This window comes from Helianthus annuus, chromosome 9 (genome assembly GCF_002127325.2).
Source record: "Helianthus annuus cultivar XRQ/B chromosome 9, HanXRQr2.0-SUNRISE, whole genome shotgun sequence".
NCBI lineage: Eukaryota > Viridiplantae > Streptophyta > Magnoliopsida > Asterales > Asteraceae > Helianthus > Helianthus annuus.
The window spans coordinates 171183789-171210211 of NC_035441.2; the positions used below are offsets into that span (position 1 = coordinate 171183789).

The 26423-nt window shown below is 36.4% G+C and overlaps 1 protein-coding gene and 1 long non-coding RNA gene across 2 annotated transcripts; one reads left to right on the forward strand and one right to left on the reverse strand.

Annotated features, from left to right (window-relative positions):
- Positions 1-3363: 3363 nt before the first annotated feature.
- LOC110874951 lies at positions 3364-6189 on the reverse strand. Its single transcript, XR_002556379.1, has 3 exons — positions 6054-6189; positions 5239-5326; positions 3364-3485 (listed from the first exon to the last, which is right to left on the reverse strand). It is a non-coding gene; the product is annotated as an uncharacterized LOC110874951 (long non-coding RNA).
- Positions 6190-25051: 18862 nt separating this feature from the next.
- Positions 25052-26316, forward strand: LOC110879594 (bZIP transcription factor 11). Its single transcript, XM_022128076.2, has one exon. It carries the CDS (start codon positions 25588-25590, stop codon positions 26020-26022), a length of 435 nt encoding a protein of 144 aa, XP_021983768.1. The 5' UTR covers positions 25052-25587; the 3' UTR covers positions 26023-26316.
- The last annotated feature ends 107 nt before the right edge of the window (positions 26317-26423 follow it).

Below are 26423 nucleotides of genomic sequence, written 5' to 3' on the forward strand. Positions count from 1 at the left end.
TATTACCCATAAGTCTTATTAAGAGAGCTCATAGACGGGTATTAATTAATAGTCGTGCACAATTGCATATCGTACTATGAATGACTAAGTATTAGTTAATTTTTCCTCAAGTTTGATTTTGTATGTCTGTTAGAATATGTTCAACCGGTATAATGGCATATAGACAAATAAAAGTTACAAATCAAACAAAGGGCTTACGCGTATTTTGATCATGATGATTAGGTTTTAAATTAAGGCTATAGTATGATTAATGGGGGTCCTGAGTCGCATAATGATTCAACGGCTGTATTTTTCTGCTATAGTACTTGTTTAAGGCTAAAATGAGTGTTAACTCCTGATCAGGCTTATCTAATACTCATAGTAAATGATTACTCGGCTAAGTGGGAGAATGTAAGATTAAATATATTACGTATTAATATTTAATCTATAGCCATCATAATCATTTACATTATAGAGATCAAAATATATTAGAACCTATTATTTAATTAGTTGGTAATTGTTGATGGACCATATTACCCTTAGTAACTAATTAGGTTTCCTCCTGGGTGCTTATATAAGGAGAGTTATGTGGAGGTTTAGGGGTTACTCAGTTACACAATTCACACACCCCATTAGCCATAACATCATCACGAAACCTCCTCTCCATAACCGATACCCTTTTCGGTTTCTAAGTCCCCATCATCAGTCAGCACCCTAAGGAGGAACCAGATCAAGATGACAGGCATGTCGAACTCCATTACTGGATTCTCCTCTGCACTATCTGCTGTGACAGGTATGATTTATATGTTTTCCTTTATGTATAAACAGAACTGAACCAACAGAGATATTGTGTGAGATTGCATAAATTCAACGGAATCTACGATGGGGTTCTTTGCAATGAATGCTGTGTAGAAATGAGATTTTGTACATGTAATGGATGATATTTACAGTGTTATAGGAGGGAAGATGAAGAATTATTGTCCATGAGGTCTGAATTGAAGAGATGAATTTGGGTTTATGAGGGGTTGGTGTGGTTATAAATGAGGAATTAAAAGAGTTGAGAGAGAATTACCATTTTACCCTTATGTGTATTGCACATGACATTTTTTAACTAAGATTTCTAACCAGGTTTGACCTAAAGGACAAAACGTGCAAGATTTTGAAAGGTAAAGGACACCGTCTGTAAACTTTTGGCCAAAAGTACAGCGCCTGAAATTTGATTTAAACATAAAGGACAAAACTTGTAATTTACTCTTTTGTTTATTCTTTTACCTTTTTACTTATTAAAAGAATTAAAAAAACTCTCTTTTTGTGAAGCCCACATTCGTTACAGGAAAACTTTACAAATAAATATAGATTATCTTCTACGAATTTATGCTGTAACATTTATTTTAAAAAAAAAAAAAAAAACTCTCTTTTTGTGAAGCCCACATTCGTTGTCCCTTTAATGCACCTTAATAAAGACAAGACAAACCCTGGGCTTATTGCTCAGTGGTTATGGAAATGTGGGAAGACTTTTGACCGAAAGGTCTCAAGTTCGATTCCTGATCCACCCGGGTTTTACCGGCTTTGCATTGTCGTGCCCTCGGGCGGGTGCAGGGTCGGGTTTTCCCCGGAACTGGTGGCATGGTGGGCTAGGGGCTCCGTGCGTGCAGGTTGGGCTGCCGCGGGCTACCTTTCGGCCAATGGGTGCCGCGTACGGAGTACCCGGCGATTCTTATGTTGGACGTTCAAAAAAAATAAAGACAAGACAAAATATAATGTCTTTATTAAATTCTATACTTAATGTGATATCTTTTGTTTGTGTGAAATGATTTTTCTAAGTACAATTATTATTTTGTGTCGTTTAGTAATACCACACAATAAGTTGATGAACTTCCATTGAAGTTAACATCATATTTATTTAAATATCGATCATTGATAATTATTATTTTAAGGGGCCCTTATTTTTCAGTAAAAAATACTTGAAAATTATTATTATCTTTGTGTGGTCTGTATATTACATCCATATTACATTTAGTCCCAACTTTTTTCGAAAATTACACCTTTAATTTCAAACGTTCGTTCACACATAACACTTATGGTCTTTAGAATGGATCTCTGTTTATTTTTAGGGTTAAGTTTAGAAAACACTATAACGTCCAATTGTCATCCTCTCCACTCCATTTCTAGCCACCCTCTTTGGTCACCCCCTCCATTCTCGTCATGTTGTCACCATCTCAGGTGACCCTCTTCGATGCCGCCGCACACTTGCAAACTAGTCTATCTCCATTAATCAACATACTAATTCCTTTTTAATTATTTGTACAAACCAAATTTATGACGATAAATTTTGACCAAACTAAAACCTCCGAGTCTAAATCAGTAAAACCATAAAACCCAAACTCATGACGATAAATCTTGGCCAAAGTTCTCCATGAATCAACCTACTGATTCCTTTACAAATACGTGTATACCGTAAAACTCAAAGTTCTCCCCAAATCTTATTTCATCAATCGAGTTTTCATGTTTTTTCATGTTGTAAACACATTGTTCAATAATGGTTTTGGAAACAAAATATGTGAGGCCCCACCATACCCTCCCAAACTTGGTGTAAGTTCGCATGTCTTGATTAGAACGATTTCAGATATGTTGACTTCAAATGGATCAATTTTAGATGAATGTTATGCTTAACCGATGGAAGGACTAATTTCGACTTGCATTGCGAATGAGAGGGATAAGAAAGGATTGGCTTCGCCGGGAGTGGAGAAATTGAGCATGTCGTCTATTTTTGCTCAAATTGCACCAAGCAAAGTTAGAATCTATGATATCTTCTGAAAAGAAGATATAGAAAATGGAATTAAGTCGGGATAGGAAATGAGGTGGCCAATGAGAGTATTCATCCTCTCCACTGATTTCCACCATACATTCGCCATTCGTTATCAATGGGTATGTTGGCTACCCTCTCTTCGGTGTTAGTCGTATGGAGATTTTCACGGAGACAATTTGAAAATGATGAATGGATACGGCTTCATCCACCGTCGGCATCTTCAACTCGAAGATGATGAATTGACTAAATTGATTATTGTCGGGAGAGGGGAAAGTCGTAATTTATATATATATATATATATATATATATATATATATATATATATATATATATATATATATAGGGTGAGAGTTGGCTACAAAGTCCATTTTCCCTACAAAGTGTAAAAAGTCATAAAACCCCATAATGTCAACCATAAAACACACTCAAAACCCACAAATAACATAGTGAAATGTAAGACCCGTTTCATTTTAATACAATTATAATATTAAATAGGCATGTTATGTAAAAATGCGACCTTTCAAAAACTTTGACAAGTTAACGTTCATACAAAATTAGAGTATTCAAAATATAGTATCAAGTGTTTACAACTTTCATTTTTAAACTTAACAAAAGAAAGATATCGCGGAAGCTTCATTATGTATGTGTTCGGTTCACTTCGTTGCTTGATCGGCATCCGGATGGTAACGACATTCACCTAATGTCAAAACCAACTTAAAAGTTAGTTTTGATAATCATAGAAACAAGAATAAACAAGTTCCAATATCAAATAAACGAAATCAAAAATAAAAATTCAGATCTAAGTCTCTCGCGCCACGCGAGAGATTTCTTTAATTCGTTCGCGGGCCGCGACAGGCCCCGCATGTTGCGCCAACATTCACTCATCCCCTCGCGTGCCGCGGGGGAGTCTGTTTTCCAGCGGGTCCATTCTCTGGACCTGCATATTTGCCCAGCTCAATTTTTTTACAAAAAATAACAAACTTCAAATTGCCCTAACTTTTTATCTACAAGTTCGTATTACGTGATTCTCTTTCCCACGCGTCCGTAATTAAATTACGGACCCGTTTATCACCTCGGTTTGCATAAAATTTGAATTATAAGCTATTGGCTTATAAATCCTTTATATCATTATTCAACCCGTTTGACTATAAAATCACACACTTGTTTCTAGTTAATCATAAATCATACACCAAAGTATTTAACTCAAAATCTTTATTTTAGATTTGTAACTTTTGTGAATTACGCAACCAATACCCAAGTTATGCGCGTAATTCGTTTTTACCCGTTTAGAGAATTTAAACTTTTAAGTTTAAATTTCGCTCATTCTTTTGACCCATCATTTTCCCAAATTTGAATTATCTACTTACATTTCACCACAACTATACTCGTGGTGGATTTAGTATATTTGACCAATTTTCCCGGATTCTACACTTCGGTTGGTTGTTTTACGGGAAAGACCCGTTTATAGGCACTTGACCCCCAAAAGGCTTATGTCTAAAATGTATAAAACTTACCAAACATTATTTATGTTGTTAAACAAATTCTGGCCAAATATCATGTCAAACTCGATAGTTAAGACATCGAAATAATTTCTGCAAGTAACGGAACTGTTGTTGTCAACAACTAATTTATTGACAAAACATCCGCGAAAACCTCGTCATACAACTTTAAAAAAATATATAAAAAATACTAAACATTCTTTATGTTGTAAACCAACTTCTGGTCAAATATCGTGTCAAAAATCGATGGTTAGGACCTCGAAATAATTTCTGCTAGTAGCGGAACTGTTGCTGTCAACGACTAATTTATTGACAAAACATCCGTGAAAACCTCGTCAAACAACTTTACAAAAATCTATAAAAATCACTAAACATCCTTTATGTTGTAAACCAACTTCTGGTCAAATATCGTGTCAAAACTCGATGGTTAAGACCTTGAAATAATTTCTGCAAGTAGCGGAACTGTTGTTGTCAACAACTAATTTATTGACAAAACATCCGCGAAAACCTCGTCATACAACTTTATAAAAATCTATAAAAATTACTAAATATCCTTTATGTTGTAAGCCAACTTCTGGTCAAATATCGTGCCAAAACTCGATGGTTAAGACCTCGAAATAATTTTTGCAACTAGCGGAACTGTTGCTGTCAACAACTAATTTATTGACAAAACATCCGCGAAAACCTCGTCAAATAACTTTATAAAAATCTATAAAAATTACTAAACATCCTTTATGTTGTAAACCAACTTCTGGTCAAATATTGTGTCAAAACTCGATGGTTAAGACCTCGAAATAATTTCTACAAGTAGCGGAACTATTGCTGTCAACAACTAATTTATTGACAAAACATCCGCGAAAACCTTGTCGAACAACTTTAGAAAAATCTATGAAAATTACCAAACATACTTTATGTTGTAATTCTATTCTAAGATTTGTAAGATTTACTTACCTTGCATCCATTTTTGCTATTCTCCGCTTATTTGATCCGTTTGACCCGCTTCCTTTCCAAGCTTCCACATAGCTTGTCAGACGTCAAACTATCATATAATTTCCACAAGATGGTTAGATTAGTCATTAAAGATCATGACCTTCACACCTTATGAATCTTTTTACTACTTTTCTTATTGAACTCTATCATAGGTCGATTTGACTTTTTTAAAAGTCAAATCACCAATTGACATATATAAATGCACTAACAAGTTCACAAGACTCACTTAGGCACATTATCATACACTTTATTCATTGAACAACATCTACGGGTTTTCATCTATAAATGAAACTCCTTTTATCATGTTATTAGGCATTCCTACGGATACCTAGTCAAATCAAGTTCTACTTACAACCGAGTAGACGCGCGATTTTACTTAGGCATTTTAACAAACTCCTAGTGGGCATAATTGTTTTTACACATTTACAAACTAGTTCATAGCTAGTTATTTCTACCAAGTTTAACACCTTTTTCCAATTTTTTTGCGTCTAATCAACACTTAAATCCCAAATCTAACTTTAGGGAGTTCTATTAACACAATTTAACCATTATGATTCTAGGGTTCATCATGTTTCTACAAAACCCATTTAGCACATAATCGGGTGATCATGAATTCACAATTATGAACATCAATTCAACAAGTAAATGACTAGAGTTTACTCCTAGACATAAAATCATTCCTAATTTCATCCAAACTTTGATTATGCAAGCTAAATTTGGATTTCATGTTTTCACCTAAAACTCAAGGTGAAACTAAATAGCAAAATTAGGCATACCTTATGATCCTTTCACGAAAGTGATCACTATTCTGAGTTTGGATTTCGATTTGGAGCCGATTTACCCTTTCAATTTGATGAAAAAGCAAGAACTAGGGTTTGTGAAGGGAGCTTTGGTCGCCCCTTTGTTTTCTTCGATCCAGACACACACACCAAGTGTGTGTTTTGGATTTTAGTTATTGTTTTAATAAAACTAGTTTCAATTTTTAACACCTTTGGCCCCCCCAACTATTGTTAAGTTTTATTTTAGGTGTTTTTAATCAACTTCTATAGTACTACAAGACTTGTAACAAACTAGGATATTTATTCCTAGTTATTTCCATCTCATTTATACCCGCTATTTAATATATATATATATATAACCTATATATTTTTGGGGTGTTACCTAACCCGTTTTATTTTAAGTCCCGTTAACTCGAGTCTTTTTATATACTTTGTTTTTCAAAGTATTTATCCCCCTTTTAATTAATATTAGATTTATTTATTTAAATCCTAATATTTACCAGGTAAACTTCCACCACTAACGGTATTTTACCAATCATTAATATTAACGTGGTTTGGTTACCGTTTTTAGGGTGCTACATGAAAATAACTAAAACACCATATTTGTGGGTTTTGTGTTGTGTTTTGGATGATAAGACTTTGATTATCGAATGACTAACATTAGTGTGTTTTATGTTGATTATCATGTTGTGTTTTATATTCATAGTTGTACGATGATGTGTTTGAAGTTTTTAAGGACTGTTAGGGTTTGGATATTGTGTTTTAGTGATCTTCACTATGTTATTTGTGGGTTTTGAGTGTGTTTTATGGCTGAAATTGTGGTGTTTTATGACTTTGTGCACTTTGTAGGAAACATGGACTTTGTAGCCGAACCTCACCCTATATATATATGTGTGTTTGTGTGTGTGTGTGTGTATGTGTGTGTGTATAGGCCGGTTAACGCACAATATTCCTTAACGTACGAGCGTACGCTGTGAAATTACGCACCATGTAAAACTCAAAACTCTAATCACGCATGTTAAAAACCATAATCACGCATGTTGCAAAGACATTATCATGCATGTTGAAAACCATAACATGCTTCGTTGCATAATTATAACATGTTTCATTACATAAGTATAACATGTGTGATTATGGTTTTTCAACATGCGTGATTAGGGTTTTGAATTTTACAACGTGCGTAATTTCACAATATACACTCGTACGTTAAGCAATATTGTATTTTATACTTTCAATATATATATATATATATATATATATATATATATATATATATATATATATAGGGAGCCGCTAGAATGAAAACCACCTCGAGTTGTAAGAACCGCGAGAACTACACCCCACGGAGCGCCGTTCGCCATGATTTTTTTTTACAAGTAGATGTGTATATTATAAACACAGCCGTAAAAAATCATGGCGAACGGCGCTCTGTGGGGTGTAGTTTTTTACACCACAAGTTTGGTGAAAAAAAAAAGAAAAAAGAAAAAAAATTAAAAAACACCAAACTTGTGGTGTAAAAAACTACACCCCACGGAGCGCCGTTCGCCTTGATTTTTTACGGCTGTGTTTATAATACACACATCTACTTGTAAAAAAAATCATGGCGAACGGCGCTCCGTGGGGTGTAGTTCTCGCGGTTCTTACAACTCGGGGTGGTTTTCATTCTAGCAGCCCCCTATATATATATATATATATATATATATATATATATATATATATATGTCATGCGCTCAAAAGACTGAAATACATCATACGTTTAACAACATTGACAAACAGTGTTAGTCCAATAAATTAAAGTGACAAAATAAATCATCAACAAATAGTCGTTGGAAAAAATATATAAAAACTTAAATCAAGAATGTTACCTAACCAAATGCAATTTACTCTTTTATTACTTTGTAATGTTATACATGAAAGGCTGCAACTCCATCCTACCACACATATACATATTTTAAGTGTAAAGGTAGAACATAATAATAAAAATTTTAATACTTGATAGGCTTTAACTCCACCCTACCGCACATATTTGACTTTTGAGTATAAAGGTAGAACATAGTAAATCGAAAATGCAAGACTTCAATACAAATTTAAAATGCAAGACTTATTTTTTTCTTTGAGTATAAAGGTAGAACATAGTAAATCAAAAATGCACGACTTCAATACAAATTTAAAATGCAAGACTTATTTTTTTCTTTAATTCCGATCCACCACTTATAATGATAGTTAAAAAAAAAAGAAATTAACAACTAATCATATTATTCCACACGAAAAAGGGCAATTACAAAGCAATGGCAGGTAGTCGGGCAACAAGTTGCGCCGCCACCCCCTTTTGAATAGAAAAACGAATTCTACTAAATACAAAGTTTGAAACCTTTGGCGACGAAGAATTACTATTAACGACTTTTTGAACCCGATTCAAAAGTCGCACAGCGTCAGGAGCGAGACCACCAAAAGTATCAAACGCAAATGGGACAAACACATGTTGATTCTCCAGGCAGGCTTTCTCATGTTTTGCCACTTTGCTCGCCTCTGCCTTGAGCATCGCTTGCCCTACGACAAAGCCCTTGTCCTTGAACCCGACAAGGGGGGAGACTCCAGTTAGATCTGCACAAGCGTGTTTCCCCCCTTCCCATCCAAACACAAGGATGTCCGCCGGGCGTAAAGTGGACCTCCCCTCTAAGGGGTCAGTCAGGAAATTTACTGGAGCCTCCTTTTTGGCAGAGATCCCGGCCCGCTTAAGAACATCACATAACACATCTCTCACCCAATCATGCCGATATTTAAACCCTGGTAGCTCTTTACAGTGGATCGCGTGCTCGCCGAAAGAATCCAAACACGCTTTGCGACATACCGGACATGGCTCGTCAACTGGAAACAAAAGAATCATCAGTCGGTATCTAAGGATAGCACGGTATTCCACAGCCGACATGTGTTGCCCCAAGCCTTCAATAGGTGCGACAGACAGAAAATCCTGAGCATGTGGGGCACGTAGACATTCAAACACAGCTCTTTGTCGAGGGGATAAAACAAACTTCTCTTCAAACCTCTTGACAATTTCGCCATATAAGGCATTCGCTAGAATTTTCTGGGATTTAGGAGGGGCGGTGTCTTTAATGTAGAAACTAAGTCTTTTAAAAACTACATCCATAGATCATGGGGTGATAACATTACTATGCATGACCCTTTGAACCCGAATAAGTAGGTCCACAGCCTCTGATGCAAGGAAACCAAAAGTATCAAAAGCAAATGGGATAAACACATGCTGGTTGCCAAGGCATGCTTTCTCGTGTTTGGTCACTTTGCCCGAAGCAGCCTGACCCACCGTGAAAGCACTGCCCCTAAGCCCACAAGAGGGGAAACCTCTGTTAGATTCATACACATGTGTTTTCCTCCTATCCATCTGAAGACCCAAATGTCGATTGGTCTATAAGTAGATCTTTCTTCCAATGGGTCAGTTAAGAAATTCACGGGTGCCTCTTTCTTAGCAGAAATCTTCGCGCGCCTGAATATGTCAAAAAGGACTTCCCTAACCAAATCATGTCGGTACTTAAACCCCGGGAGTTCTATACAATGAACTACATGCTCCCCAAAAGAGTCCAAACACACCTTATGACAAACAAAACATATCTCATCAACTAGAAATAGAGGAACCAAGAGGCGTCACTTAAGGATAGTGCGGTACTCCACCGGCGACATATACTGGCCTAACCCATCTATAGGTATAGAAAGAAGAAAAACTTGGGCATGTGGTGCTCGTGTCAGAAACTCAAGATTTAACAGGAACTTTATAATACTTTGACCAATAATCAATCAATTTGGTACAAAAGATTCAGTAAGAACAGACAATTGACTGAACAGAACACAATAATATCATCAACGAGGTGATCTCAAAATCAAGAACCTGTAGATCTCTCGAAGTACGTGGGAGATCAGAAAAGAAAGATAAGAAACTGTTGTGTAGCGTGAAAGGAATGATCGAGATACCCTCTTGCCCTAGCAGACCACCAGATATATAAGAAGGCCAATCAGCAACGGTCAACTCTAAAACTCCAGCCCAACAGCTATAAGCCCATAAGAACACACAGACCTCTAGCCCAATACGAGCATAACGATAACATGCAAAATAAAAGGAAAGGAATAAGTAAAAAATAGAAAGAATCAAAGTATTAAAACTGAGATAAACGTTAATATCTTTAACACCCCCCTCAGTTTTAATACCAAAAGGATTTAATAAACCTAAAGACTTACACATTTTGTTATGATCCGCTGGAAGTAATCCTTTCGTGAACATATCAGTCAATTGATCACCAGAGCTAACACCAACAGTTTTAACCAATCCAGAAGCTATTTTTTCTCTAAGGAAGAACAGATCGATCTCAAAGTGTTTGGTTTTGTCATGAAAAACAGGATTTGCCGCGATATATAACGCAACACTACTATCACATTTCAAAATAACAGGTAGATTAGCTTTAACTTGTAATTCTTTTAACACATTGATCAGCCACATAATTTCACAAAGTGCAGCACACATAGATCTATATTCTGCTTCAGCAGATGATCTAGATACCACACTCTGTTTTTTACTTTTCCAAGAGATTAAAGAATTTCCCAAAAAAATGCCAAAACCAGTGACAGATTTTCTACTGTCAACACACTTTGCCCAGTCCGAATCTGCATATGCAGATAATTCAAATTTTTCACTCTGTTTAAACATAAGATCAGCACCAGGAGCATTCTTGTAACAACTGCCACTAAAATCAATAATTAGGATGATAATTAGTCAATAAGAAAACCCTAATTGAGACACCCAAATAATTCTGCACTAGCCCTAAAATTTTCAGAACAATCGGAATCAGGATCAGGGCCCCTAAAACTCAAGGGGGGTAAACCCTAGTTTAATAATTATCAAAAATAAAACGTAGAGTTATCTGATTGGTCAATTTTATGATTCACCAAGGCTAGTCCCGAGCCTAGGCAACCTATAATTAGACTGCTTAGCTTACGGACCGTAAAGGTTCGGGCTTACAGTCCGTAAGGGAGCCTCAAAACTTGCTATAAATAGCCGACATTGGCACTCACCTGTAGAAGTTAAAACGACGTAAATAGCTTCTGTGTACGTCGAGATATCACTGTTATATCACAATAAACACACACACGATCACGAGGTGCTGCCGCAATCAGGGTAATAACTCGATCGCTATTACGATTCAACGTTCGATCGATTATAACTATCCAACGATTGTCCAAGTGCTGCTCAAATTGAGCTTGTACTTTGTTATTCATTGTGATTTCAACTTGAATGTTTGAGTGCTGTTCGAATTCAGACTATGCTCTGTCATTCGTTGTGAATCCTTTGAATTGTTAAGTATCGCGCTTGATAATAGTTGTGAGGGTTTAATCTCATGAATTGACGTAACTGCTGAATTAGTTACTAATCCCGTTTGTGTGTGCATTGTTATTTAAATTAGGTTAAAAAGGCTAATCAGTAAAGCTTATACTCTGCTCGTAAATCTGCAATGTGAGTCATTCCCATTTTATAAACTCTTTTCTCACAGTTTTTGAGTCATTCCTCTTTTATAAACTCTTTTCTCACAATTTTGTGAGTCAACTGTTTTACAAAACTCCAAGTTATTTTCCAAAGTTATAATTACAGGGATTAAGTCTATGTAATCACCAAATTACAGCCGGTATGTGGGGTTTTGTATACATTACTTATTTCCCGTCACACTTGGACAAACGGGTGGCCAAGGGGTGATCTGACCACAGTCACAGACACCATTGGACAAATGGGCTAGCCAGTGGATGGTCGAGTGACAAATACTGTGGGTAGTTGGTTTGATATCAGAAACATTGTAATTCCCCTTAATACTGTAGATTATAACAAATGTGTCGTTTTCAGTAAACTGAATGATTCACTCAGTATTTCCCCGCTGACAAAACCTTTTTCAAACATGTTTCAGGTGATCTGGTATGAGCAAAGAAAAGTGCCATGGAGCACTCCCAGCTTAGAAAAGTGGCTCAATGTAAATAAATAAATGAACATGTTTTGAAAATAAAGATTTCCCTGAGAAATCACAGTATTGTAAATTTTGGAAATTTATCCCTAAGTTATGAAACGAGCAGTTTAAGTTATTAAAAGATCCTGTTTTAAAAAGACTTCCGCTGTCGCCTAAATTAAATACCACGGGATTCCTGTCCCACGGCTCCTGAAACGGGTCAAACCGGGTCGGGGGCCGTGACAGGAAAAGGTGGTATCAGAGCCACTGTTTTAAGCTTACTGATTAAGCTCATTGTTCTAATTGATTTAAACATATTACAAATAGGAAAATATTTATTTGTCATTCTGTGAATATACGTGTATTAACTGATTAATTGTTAAAATTACAGTATGGGTAAACAAAAGATTTCTGCTATCTACCGCAAATTAGATAGTACACCCAAAGAACAGGGAACCTCTTCTTCCAAAACTTCCGTCAATGTAGAGGAAGGAATCTTTGTCCGTAAGGCAAATTATGAAAACCCACTTACACCAGAGAAAAGGAATTCAATCCTTAGAAAAGGTCAAGAGAAAAAGAAACCCCGAACCAAGAGAGTGAGGTTTAACCCAGAAATTCAGGAAATTAGCAGTAATCCACCAGGGGAAAATAACTTAGATGAAAAATGGGCAAATCTGTATCTGCTCGCTACTATAGCAGAAAATGCAAATCTTTAAACTCTAAATCTAGAAATAAGTACTTCCTAGTAAATAAATAAATAGATCTGAGTATGTTCTGTTTACTGTTATGTTGTACAAATTGGTGTGTAATAAAAATGTTTATTTGTTAAGCTTTGTTCCAAAGTTTTAACTTAACATTTTGTGCATTTTGCATATATGCCGTACAGCATGAATGAGATGTCGGAAGCATTTCAGAACCTCAACCTCTATCCTGTGCCAATTGAAGTCTCCCACAACTTCACTGGTTACATTGTTGACATAGAGGAACCTCTGGAATTCCAAGCTCCACCGCTGGAAAAAGCAAAACCTAAAAAGAAGAGAAGATATGTAGGGTGGCGAAAGGTGCGCCGAAGGAAACCTAGGAGAATCCCTAAAATAGAAAACCCTGTGAGTGTGAGCAAGGGAAAAGAAATAGAAACCGGAGAAAGTTCCAAGCCAGCAGAAATAGGGATAGACCTAAAGCAAAAAGGAATAGAGATCGGAGAAAGCTCTAAACAGTCTGAGGAATTCACATTCCAGGACGAAATAGACCGCCTACTGGATAATTGTGATATTCTAGAGCCTATTAACGATAATCTCTTTTCTTATCCTGCTACAGCCCAATTCCCAATAAACCTAGGACCAGCTATTCCAGACCCACTAGTTCACACCCGACCATTAGGCCAAATGGAAGAATGGTGGACCAATGACTGGCAATTCCAAAATATAGTTAATAGTCCCTATAGTTTTCTCCCACAGTTTGATCCAGAACCTATCCCTAATCCGCCAATGAGCTATGAAAATTTACCTGAACTACGTCAGTTTGGTGAAGAACTGATAGGCACCGGGAATAGGATCCGAGAAATAGGGGAGCAGATTTCTTGGAAGTACGACGAGAGGGAGCGTCGTTACTGAAACTGCCAGCAAACTAAAAGATAGGAGGGGTTTGGAAAAGTTTGTATTATAACTAATATAGTAAAACTGATTCTGTAAAATGGGCAATAAAACACTGTAAGATAAAAAGTGTGTATTGAAGCAGGTATAATATATAAAACAAAACAGAAATCGAGGCATCGACAATTTTGACTATGTTTGCATGTTATACTGATCTATGTGTTTATCTGTGATTTTGTTATCAATAATTAGACACTAATAATTTCTATTAATACTAATTAGCAGATGGAAAACGCTAATAGTGAACCAATTAATGAAGTAAATCAGTCTGAGCAAAATCAGGAAGATCAATATATAACTAGACAAGACATTGAGCACTTTATTGCTCAATGGATAGCCAATGCTATTCCAGAAATCGTGGCTGCTGTTCAGAAACCTGCCGAACCACAATTAATTCCTAGTAAACGTATTCCGGAAGATAACGGCAGTAACAGCATAAATGGAGGCGGCAGTCATGACGATCATGATCCGCAACAGGCCCCACTCCCTAAGAGAATGAAAGCTGCAACACCTGGTTGCACTTACAAAGAATTTCTTGCCTGTAAACCCGCAAAATTTGCAGGTAATGAGGGGGCAACTGCAACACTGCGTTGGTTAGAGAAAACCGAGGCAGTAATTGCAATAAGTAAATGTGCTGAAGAAGATCAAGTGATGTATGCATCAAACTTGTTCAAAGAAGGGGCGTTAGAATGGTGGAACACGGTGCTACAAGCAAAAGGAAGAAGGGTGGCCTATGCGATGAATTGCGAAGAATTTAAGAGTCTTGTCGAAAGAAAATTCTGTCCCGAATATGAGAAGGAACAAATGGCAAATAAGTTCCTGAGTCATCGTATGCTAGGTGTAGACTGTTGAGGATATACTTTGACATTCTTCGAATATGCGAGAGTGGTACCTTCCCTGGCTTCGCCAGAACCGGTACTCATTTCCCGTTATATTTGGGGATTAATTGGAGAAATCCGTAACATCGTTAAAGCTGCGAGACCACGCACGATTGACGATGTTGTGGAATTAGCTAATACCTTAACCGATGAACTAGTCCGCACCAGAGAAGAAGATCGCAAGAAAGAATTGGCTCAGAAGATTACCCAAGGATTTCGCATGGGTAATAGTAACAATAAATTCAAAAAGAGGAGAACAGGGCAATCCTTGTCACCTCCTTTCTGCAGAAATTGCAAAAAGAAACACTATGGACAGTGCAATATATTTTGCAACTTCTGCAAGGCGAAAGGACATCGGGAAGAAGACTGCAGAAGGAAAACAAGAATCTGTTATAACTGTAGAGAAACAGGACACTTCCAATCTGAATGTCCTAAGTTAGCTAAACCAGCAGATAGTAGAGCTAAAACGACCGAAGGAACTACTAAGAAAAATGCTCGCGCATTCCAGCTGACCACTCAAGAAGCCGAACTCATTCCAGACGTAATAGCGGGTACGTTCTTAGTGCATAACGTCTATGCAAAAGTATTATTTGATTCTGGTGCAAACCAAAGTTTCATTAATACTGCATTCTGTCAAGCTCTTAACTTACCTCTAAATACCCTTAGGCAGATCTTTACTGTTGAAACGGCAGATGGAAATTCTGTCAACATAGACAAGGTTTTGCAAGAAGTAAAGATAGAATTGTTAGGTCATAAGTTTTCTGCAAACCTGTTACCTATGAATTTAGCCGGATTCGATATGGTATTAGGAATGGATTGGTTAATAGCCAACCATGCTCGAATCCTGTGTGATAAGAATTCCGTAGAAATCCGTACCCCCATAGGAGAAGTAATTCTAATTACAGGAGATAGACCTCGAAAGCCACTAAAATTCATTTCAGTAATGAAATTGGCTAGTTATTCAAGGAAACAAGAAATGGTGTATATGATTTCTGTAATCATTAACACTAAAAGTAAGGAACTTCAGGACATCCCTATAGTTTCAGAATACCCAGATGTTTTTCCAGAAGAATTACCTGGTTTACCACCTGATAGGGAAGTAGAGTTTAGAATTCATTTAATTCCAGGTACTGCACCAATAGCTAAGACACCTTATCGATTAGCACCTACTGAAATGCTAGAATTGAAAAAGCAATTAGATGAATTACAAAGCAAAGGATTCATACAACCGAGTTCATCCCCTTGGGGTGCACCAGTGTTGTTTGTGTTGTTTGTGAAAAAGAAATATGGATCAATGAGAATGTGTATCGATTATAGGGAATTGAATAAAGTTACAATTAAGAACCGATACCCATTACCTAGGATTGATGATCTTTTTGATCAGTTGCAAGGAGCTAGGTATTTCTCTAAGATAGATTTAAGATCTGGATATCACCAATTGAAAGTGCAAGAGGAGGACATACCTAAAACTGCTTTCAGAACTAGGTATGGTCATTATGAGTTTACAGTCATGCCCTTTGGATTAACAAATGCTCCAGCTGCATTTATGGACATGATGAATAGGATCTGTAAACCCTACTTGGATAAATTTGTGATCGTTTTCATTGACGATATACTTATTTATTCCAAAAGTCAGGAGGAACATTATGAGCACTTGCATGCACTCTTAACATTGTTAAGAAAGGAAAAGCTTTATGCCAAATTCTCGAATTGCGAATTCTGGCTACAAGAAGTGCAATTTTTAGGTCATATGGTGAATCACGAAGGAATTCACGTAGATCCTGCTAAAATAGAAGCAATCACGAATTGGAAAGATCCACGAACGGCTATAGAAGTTAGAAGTTTTCTAGGATTAGCTGGATATTATAGACGATTTATTAAAGATTTCTCTAGGATAGCTGTACCTTTAACTAAGCTAACCTGTAAAGCCGTTAAGTTTGAATGGGGATCTAGACAAGAGGAAGCTTTTAGGATTCTAAAGCACAAATTAACGAATGCTCCAATTTTAGCTTTACCCGAAGGAACTAAGGATTTTGAAGTATACTGTGATGCTTCAAAATTAGGATATGGATGTGTGTTGATGCAACGCAAAAAGGTAATTGCGTATGCCTCTAGGCAATTGAAAAAGCACGAAGAAAATTATACGACTCATGACCTAGAATTAGGAGCTATAATTTTTGCACTTAAAATTTGGAGACATTATCTGTATGGAAGTAAGTTTACTATCTATACGGACCATAAGAGTTTAAGGTATATATTTGGGCAAAAAGAGTTAAATATGAGGCAAAGAAGGTGGATGGAAATCTTGAGTGATTACGACTGTGATATTCAGTATCACGAAGGAAAGGCAAACGTAGTCGCAGACGCCTTAAGTCGTAACTATCATGAAAAGCAAAAGCGAGTCCGTGCTCTTAGGTTAAATCTACAATTAGATTTAATGGAACAAATAAAGAAAATTCAAGAAACGGCAATCAAGGACGATGCCGAAGGAATGAAAGGTTACCTAAAGGAATTAGAACAAGGAAAAGATGGAATTTGGAGATTCCACAAGAAACGAATTTGGGTACCTAAGCAAGGAGAATTAAGAAATAAGATTTTAGAAGAATCTCATAAATCTAGGTATACTGTACATCCAGGAAATAATAAGATGTACCAAGATTTAAGAAATAATTTTTGGTGGATAGGAATGAAAAAGGATATAGCCAAATACGTATCTAAGTGTCTAACCTGTTCACAAGTTAAAGCCGAACATCAGAAACCTTCAGGACTACTACAACAGTTAGAAATGCCTGTATGGAAATGGGAACTCATAACAATGGATTTTGTTACTAAGTTACCCAAAACCAGAAAAGGCAATGATGCTATTTGGGTAATTGTGGATCGATTAACCAAATCAGCTCATTTTCTACCAATGAAGGAAACCTTTAGCATGGAAAGGTTAGCCAAGTTGTATGTAGATAAAGTAGTATCCTTACATGGAGTCCCACTCTCCATTGTATCGGATAGAGATAGTCGTTTTACTTCCCGTTTCTGGACAAGTTTCCAAGAAGCAATGGGAACTCGACTTAATTTAAGTACCGCATATCATCCTCAAACGGACGGACAAAGTGAAAGGACGATACAAACCCTGGAAGACATGCTCCGAGCATGTGTAATTGACTTTGGTGGTAATTGGGATAGCCATTTACCATTAATTGAATTCTCCTATAACAATAGTTATCATTCAAGCATCGAAGCTGCTCCATTCGAAGCACTGTATGGACGCAAGTGCAGAACTCCCGTATGTTGGGCAGAAATAGGAGAAAGTCAATTATCGGGTCCAGAGATTGTGCAAGAAACTACTGACAAGATATCGCAAATCAAGGAAAGACTGAAGACTGCTAGAGATCGTCAGAAGAGCTATGCAAACAATCGCCGCAAGCCGTTAGAATTCCAAGTAGGAGACAAAGTACTTTTGAAAGTTTCTCCTTGGAAAGGAGTAGTACGATTTGGTAAGAAAGGAAAACTGAGTCCCAGATATGTTGGACCATTCCCAGTGATCCAACGAATAGGACCAGTAGCTTATCGGTTACAACTACCAGAAGAGTTAGCTGGAGTACATGATGTGTTTCATGTATCCAATCTCAAGAAATGTCTATCAGACGAATCCCTGGTAGTACCTCTTCAAGATATAGAGGCAAATGAAAAGCTGAAATTCATAGAGAAACCCCTACAAATAGATCGGAAAATCAAGTTTCTCAAACACAAACGATTAGTGCTAGTAAAAGTCAAATGGGAATCCAAGAGAGGACCAGAATATACTTGGGAACTGGAATCAGAGATGAAGCGAAAGTACCCTCATCTATTTCAGTAAATCTCGAGGACGAGATTTTTCTCAAGGTGGGGAGGATGTAACAACTGCCACTAAAATCAATAATTAGGATGATAATTAGTCAAGAAAACCCTAATTGAGACACCCAAATAATTCTACACTAGCCCTAAAATTTTCAGAACAATCGGAATCAGGATCAGGGCCCCTAAAACTCAAGGGGGGTAAACCCTAGTTTAATAATTATCAAAAATAAAACGTAGAGTTGTCTGATTGGTCAATTTTATGATTCACCAAGGCTAGTCCCGAGCCTAGGCAGCCTATAATTAGACTGCTTAGCTTACGGACCGTAAAGGTTCGGGCTTACGGTCCGTAAGGGAGCCTCAAAACTTGCTATAAATAGCCGACATTGGCACTCACCTGTAGAAGTTAAAACGACGTAAATAGCTTCTGTGTACGTCGAGATATCACTGTTATATCACAATAAACACACACACGATCACGAGGTGCTGCCGCAATCAGGGTAATAACTCGATCGCTATTACGATTCAACGTCCGATCGATTATAACTATCCAACGATTGTCCAAGTGCTGCTCAAATTGAGCTTGTACTTTGTTATTCATTGTGATTTCAACTTGAATGTTTGAGTGCTGTTCGAATTCGGACTATGCTCTGTCATTCATTGTGAATCCTTTGAATTGTTAAGTATCGCGCTTGATAATAGTTGTGAGGGTTTAATCTCGTGAATTGACGTAACTGCTGAATTAGTTACTAATCCCGTTTGTGTGTGCATTGTTATTTAAATTAGGTTAAAAAGGCTAATCAGTAAAGCTTATACTCTGCTCGTAAATCTGCAATGTGAGTCATTCCCATTTTATAAACTCTTTTCTCACAGTTTGTGAGTCATTCCTCTTTTATAAACTCTTTTCTCACAATTTGTGAGTCAACTGTTTTACAAAACTCCAAGTTATTTTCCAAAGTTATAATTACAGGGATTAAGTCTATGTAATCACCAAATTACAGCCGGTATGTGGGGTTTTGTATACATTACTTATTTCCCGTCACACTTGGACAAACGGGTGGCCAAGGGGTGATCTGACCACAGTCACAGACACCATTGGACAAATGGGCTAGCCAATGGATGGTCGAGTGACAAATACTGTGGGTAGTTGGTTTGATATCAGAAACATTGTAATTCCCCTTAATACTGTAGATTATAACAAATGTGTCGTTTTCAGTAAACTGAATGATTCACTCAGTATTTCCCCGCTGACAAAACCTTTTTCAAACATGTTTCAGGTGATCTGGTATGAGCAAAGAAAAGTGCCATGGAGCACTCCCAGCTTAGAAAAGTGGCTCAATGTAAATAAATAAATGAACATGTTTTGAAAATAAAGATTTCCTTGAGAAATCACAGTATTGTAAATTTTGGGAATTTATCCCTAAGTTATGAAACGAGCAGTTTAAATTATTAAAAGATCCTGTTTTAAAAAGACTTCCGCTGTCGCCTAAATTAAATACCACGGGATTCCTGTCCCGCGGCTCCTGAAACGGGTCAAACCGGGTCGGGGGCCGTGACAATTCTTCAAATACCTTAATAACTTAAAGGCAATTTGAGAATGAGCAGTAGTGGGCTTATGCATATATTGAGAAAGATAATGAACTGTGTAGGCTATATGAGGTCTTGTATGGGATAGATAAATCAACTTCCCAACAAGTTTCTGATATTTGCCTATATCAACAAAGTTTGAAGCTTCCTTTTTGCACAAGTTTGAGACAGAATAGTTTGGCTCAATAGGACAACTCACAGGCTTACAACCACTCAAGCCAAATTCATTTAGGAGATCCATACAATACTTCCTTTGAGACAAAACAATACCTTCATCAGTTCTTATAACTTCAATTCCTAAAAAGAATTTTAACAGACCCAAGTATTTGATTAAAAACTATGATTTTAAGAGTGTTTTAACATTGTTAATTTCCTTTTCATTGTTTCTAGTTACAATTATATCGTCTACATAAACAAGGAGAACAATAAACACACCATCATTATTCTTTATAAACATAGAGTATTCACATTTAGATTGAAGAAAACCAGTATTTAGCAGTACATTAACAAGCCTCTCATTCCACATCCGAGGTGCTTGTTTCAAGCCGTATAAAGACTTGTTAAGTTATCACACTTTATTAATGTTATCATTAGTTTTCAGTCCATCAGGTAAGTCCATAAACACTTCTTCTTTCAAATTTCCATATAAAAAGACATTATTGATATCTAACTGAAATAACGGCCAGTTAAACTGAATGAACATACTGATAACACATCTTATGGTAACCATTTTAACTACCGGCGAGAAGGTTTCATCAAAGTCGATTCCTTCTCTTTGATTGAAACCTTTGGCCACAAGTCTCGCCTTATACCTTTCAATTTCACCCGTGGACCTATATTTGACTCTATATACCCATTTACAACCTATCGATCTTCTTCCTTTTGGAAGATCAACAATGGTCCAGGTATTATTCTTATGAAGAGCACTAATCTCTTCATTCATAGCATTTATCCAGTTAATGTCCTTAACAGCTTCAGCATACGAACTAGGCTCAACAATTTTGTTCACATTAGAAGCAAAACAAACACTTTCAGATGGCAAATTGGCATAGTTGACAACCCTATCACATCCAAACTTAACTCTACCTTCAACAGCGTAATCATCAAAGTGTTTAGGAACAAAAACAGATCTAGTAGACTTCCTAGTTGCAACATGAGTACCCTCAGAAAGGTTTGATTCATCATTACTACTCGACTCAGCCCTCACAGAACTTGTTTCAGAAACATTCAGTTGTTGATCACTAGCCATGCCACTAGATGTTGATGGCTGCTGAGTGTCAAAAGAAAATGATTCAACAGGACTACTGTGTTGCTGAGTCACAGTAGTTGAATCATTATGTACCTCCTTTTCATCATCGGGATTTATTTCACTTGAAAAATCAAAGTTATCGAAAAAATTTGAATGATTTAGTGACTCATTATTATCAAGATCATTTTGTAAAGCCAAGTTAGTCTTATAAGGAAAAGCATTTTCATAAAAGCTAACTTCTCTTGAAAAAATAAATTTTCTTTGATCTAGACTCCAAACTTTATAGCCCTTTTTGTAATTAGAATAACCCATGAAAACACACTTTTCAGCTCTTTCTTCAATTTTATCATTATTGGTTAAAATAGTAAAGAAGCATAGACAACCAAAGATTTTCAAGTGATTAAGAGAAGGTTTGAACCCAAAGAGTAATTCATAAGGAGATTTACCATTTAACATAGAGGAGGGTGTCCTGTTAATTAAATATGAAGCAGTAAGAATGCATTCAGACCAAAATTTTAAAGGAATACCTGACTGAAACAGTAATGCTCTTGCAATATTCAATAAATGCCTATGTTTCCTTTCAACAATTCCATTTTGTTGAGGGGTGTAAGTACAAGATGTTTGATGTATTATTCCATGAGTTTTAACAAAATTTGACATTTGTGAATTAATAAACTCAGTTCCATTATCAGTTCTAAGAACTTTAATTTTAACCTCAAACTGAGTTTTAACCAAATTATAAAAACTTTGAACATTTTTAAATACTTCAAACTTGGACTTCATTAAATAAATCCACACAGACCTAGAATAATCATCAATAACAGTAAGAAAGTATTTATACCCTTCTATACTAGACACCTTATAAGGCCCCCAAACATCTAGATGAATTAAATCACCAACCTTTTTTGATTTGTGTTCACTTAAAGGAAAAGGGACTCTATGTTGTTTGGCTTTATGACAAACATCACAAGGATCAGTATTACTACTAGATTTGAGATTTAGAACACTTAAAACTTGATCAGAAGGATGTCCAAGTCTAGAGTGCCAGAGTTTTACTGTTTCAGCTTGATTAAAGCAAACAATAACAGAATTGAAAGAATTACCACAGAAATACAACTCATCAGTTTGTTTACCAGTCACCAGGGTTTTCTTTAAGCAAGAATCCTGAATATAACAAGTATTTTCATCAAAAACAACTTTAAGATTATTATCCTTAGCCAACTTGTGCACAAAAATTAAATTGACATAATACTCAGGAACAACAAAGACATCTTTGAGAATAACTGAATTAGACAATTTATAGAAACCTATTTTGGTGACCTTTGCATCAGTTCCATTTGGATGTTTAACAGAAATATTGTACTCAGACACATCAACCAAATTAAACATGTTGTCACTAGACATAATCATATGTTGATTTGCACCAGAATCAATTATCCAACTCATATTGTTATCAGACCAGATTTTACTATTAAAACAGTACATTTTCTTATGCCAGCCTAGAGGAGAGAAAACGTTATAACTAATACCTCCTACATTTTTCTTTGAAGTATCTTCTATCTTTTTCTCATTAAGCAACCCTAACAGTTTAGAAAATTGTTCAGAAGTAAGAGAGTTCAAAGAATTATTAGTAGATGAAGAATTCACAGACTTATCATTCACAGAATTGTTTAACACTCCAGATTTGGACCATTGATTATTGTTCTTAGATCTATAATTTGGACGATACCCATGTAGCTCAAAACATTTATCAACCGTATGACCAACTTTGTTACAATGAGTACACTTTAGATTAGGATTTGGTCCTTTATTAAACTTCTTTTTATTTTCATTAAACTGATTTGCCTTAGAGACAAAACCAACATTAGGAGTTTTTGAAACACTATTAGACTCCCTATGTGACTCTTCTCTTGAAATGATTGAAAAGGCAGTTTTAACGGTAGGCAAAGGATCTCTGGTTAACAAGTTGGTCCTAACAGGTTGATAAACATCATCAAACCCATTAGAAATTGCATAAGTTTTATTAAGTGACTGAATTCATTATACTTAGTAGCAGCATTGCATGTACAGGAAGGTAACTGAAGCATGGCATCAAATTGTTTCCACATGGTGTTAATCCTATGATAATAATCCGAAACACTAGATCCATTTTGATTCACAGAATTAATCTTTTGATACAAACCAAATACCACAGAGCCATCAACTTTATCATACGTTTCTTTCAAATCATTCCATACTTCAGAAGCAAGTTGTGAGTAAACTTGACCAACATACAATTCATCAGAAATAGAATTTAGGATCCATGTCAACACAATGGAATTACATCTATCCCATTGTTTACCTAGAACATCATCAGTTTTTGACTTTAGACAAGTACCATCAACGAATCCTAATTTATTTCTAGCCATTAGAGCAAGTTTCATAGCATTTGACCAAACTATATAATTCTCAGTTCCTTTTAGTTTGATATTAACAATAGTAAGACCACTTGAATCACTAGCATGCAGGTACAAAGGGCCACTAGCATCCAACTTGCTTATCAAAGTAGCAGAAGATTCAGTATTATCACCCATACTGAACAATAAAACCTAACTGTCAAAACAAAGCAACAAACAAGCAGACACAAGTAACGAGAAGCAACCAAAATCACAGATTCAACCGTAACACACAAAAAAATCAATATAAGAAATAGAGTATAAAAAACAAATAATAGTCACAAACTCAAACCAAGAGCCAAGCACGAACAAAAACAAGGGCGAAACTACACCAGTGTTCCAGAACACAATAATATCATCAACGAGATGATCTCAAAATCAAGAACCTGTAGATCTCTCGAAGTACGTGGGAGATCAGAAAAGAAAGATAAGAAACTGATGTGTAGCGTGAAAGGAATGATCGAGACACCCTCTTGCCCTAGCAGACCACCAGATATATAAGCAGGCCAATCAGCAACGGTCAACTCTAAAACTCCAGCCCAACAGCTATAAGCCCATAAGAACACACAGACCTCCAGCCCAATACGAGCATAACGATAACATGCAAAATAAAAAGAAAGGAATAAGTAAAAAAATAGAAAGAATCAAAGTATTAAAACTGAGATAAACGTTAATATCTTTAATAGCTCGTAGACCACCACTGCCGTCGCCACCACCGACCACCATTGCCATTGCCACTGCCTCCACGCGCCACCACCATCGACCATGCAATCCACTGTCGTTGCTACCCACCACCGCCGCCATCACCGATCACCACCGCCACCCACCCACCATCCACCATCCACTATCAATTTTATTCCTTCGTCTTTTCCTGCCTGCCAAATAACACAGGGTAATGATTCATTCCATTGTCATATGAAAACCACAGAATCAATATCATTCATTTGCCCATTCTATCGTCCATTCAATTACCTCATACCAAAAAGACTCTTATCCTTTTAACTCATTTATTACACGTGTTAACTTGTTTCGACGTGTTTAATCTGTATACACTTTAAAGTCAACTTACCTACAAATCGTTAACCCGTTTGAATTATGTAAGATTTACACACACATTGTACAAATCGTTAACCCGTTTGAATTATGTAAGATTTACACACACATTGTTCACTTACACAACTTCAAGTGTTTTCAAACTAGAATTAATATCTTTCACACAAATAAATATACGAGTTGTATTAAGTTAAACCATCCAAACCAACACGTTTTTCTCCCCTAATTAAACATGAGATGGAGATGTATCAAGTGTATTGATTCCAATGATTTCATAAACTTACACCACCACCAGTTGTCACTTTGTTTTGTTGTGGAAACTTCTCACCACCCTACGTCCCCAACCCCTTTTCCCCCACCTTTTCCATTATTTTAATCTCATTTTCATCTATTTAATCGCCCTCTTCCTTCACTCATAAACCTCTTCCTTTTCACCCTTTCTCTTTTCTATAAACAAAACTCATCATTCCTTCATTCATCAATCAATCCATCATTCAATCATTCATTGCTATTGCTATTGTTAATTACAATTAGCTCTCCCGATTCCAATTCCAATTCATACTCGAAATCTGATCCATAGATGTTAGAGACTAATTAATGTCTCCTGTTCTCAGTGAAATTCTCCGGTCCGGTTTTACCATCAACTCCTCACTCCGTCGCCGGACTCATCTCGTTCAATCCTTATCCGTCGTCTTCCTCTACTGGTTCTACGTCTTTTCATGAACTAACACTTCTTCACTCCGTTAGCTTCATATATCTATACCTTATTCTACACTCAATTCAGTTAAAACCTCTTAGATCTCAGATCTAAATTCAATTACACAAGTTTATTTTCTTGATTAACTTTATTATGGCTTCTTCAAGTGGAAACTCGTCTCAGATCGGATCCGAAGAGGATCTGATGGATCTAAAGAAGAGGAAGCGGATGCAATCAAACCGCGAGTCGGCACGGAAATCGAGGATGAGGAAACAGAAGCATCTGGATGATCTAACGGACCAGATCAACCAGATGAAGAAAGATAACGCGCAGATTCTCGCCACGATTAACATGACAACGCCACAGTATGTTAAAGTGGAAGCAGAGAACTCTGTTCTTAGGGCTCAGATGAGTGAGCTGAGTCAGAGGTTGGATTACCTTAATGAGATTATTAATCTCATGAGCTACAATAGTACTAGTACAAGTAATCATCATTGCATGAGTGGTGGTGGGGTATTTGAGTTTGATTATCATCATGATTTGATGAACAATCCTTGGGCTGCCGCTGCTGAGATGTTACAGTACTAGTAGTGGTGTTTTAATAATTATTGGGTTTGGTTTTTCTTTTATTGGTGGCTGTGGTTGATTTGGGTGTTGAAATAAAAAGTGGGATGTTTGTATCTTAAAATCAAGGCTGGTATCCACTGATTTCAATATATATGTTTATTATGTCTTTTCTTTTTGTTGTCATGTAATGTTATAAAGTTATGTTGGTATTATTTTTTTTTTTTTTTTTTTTTTTGAACGGCCAACGAATCCTCCAAATGGGCTACTTTGTAAAGTTATGTTGGTATTATATTATGTTGAACTTGTTATTAAATCTCTCTCTCTTTTTAACTGTAACATTATATAGTTATGTTGGTATTATTTTGTTGGACATAATGTCAATGATAAGAAAAAGGTGTAGTAACTTAAAATCCTTGCAATTG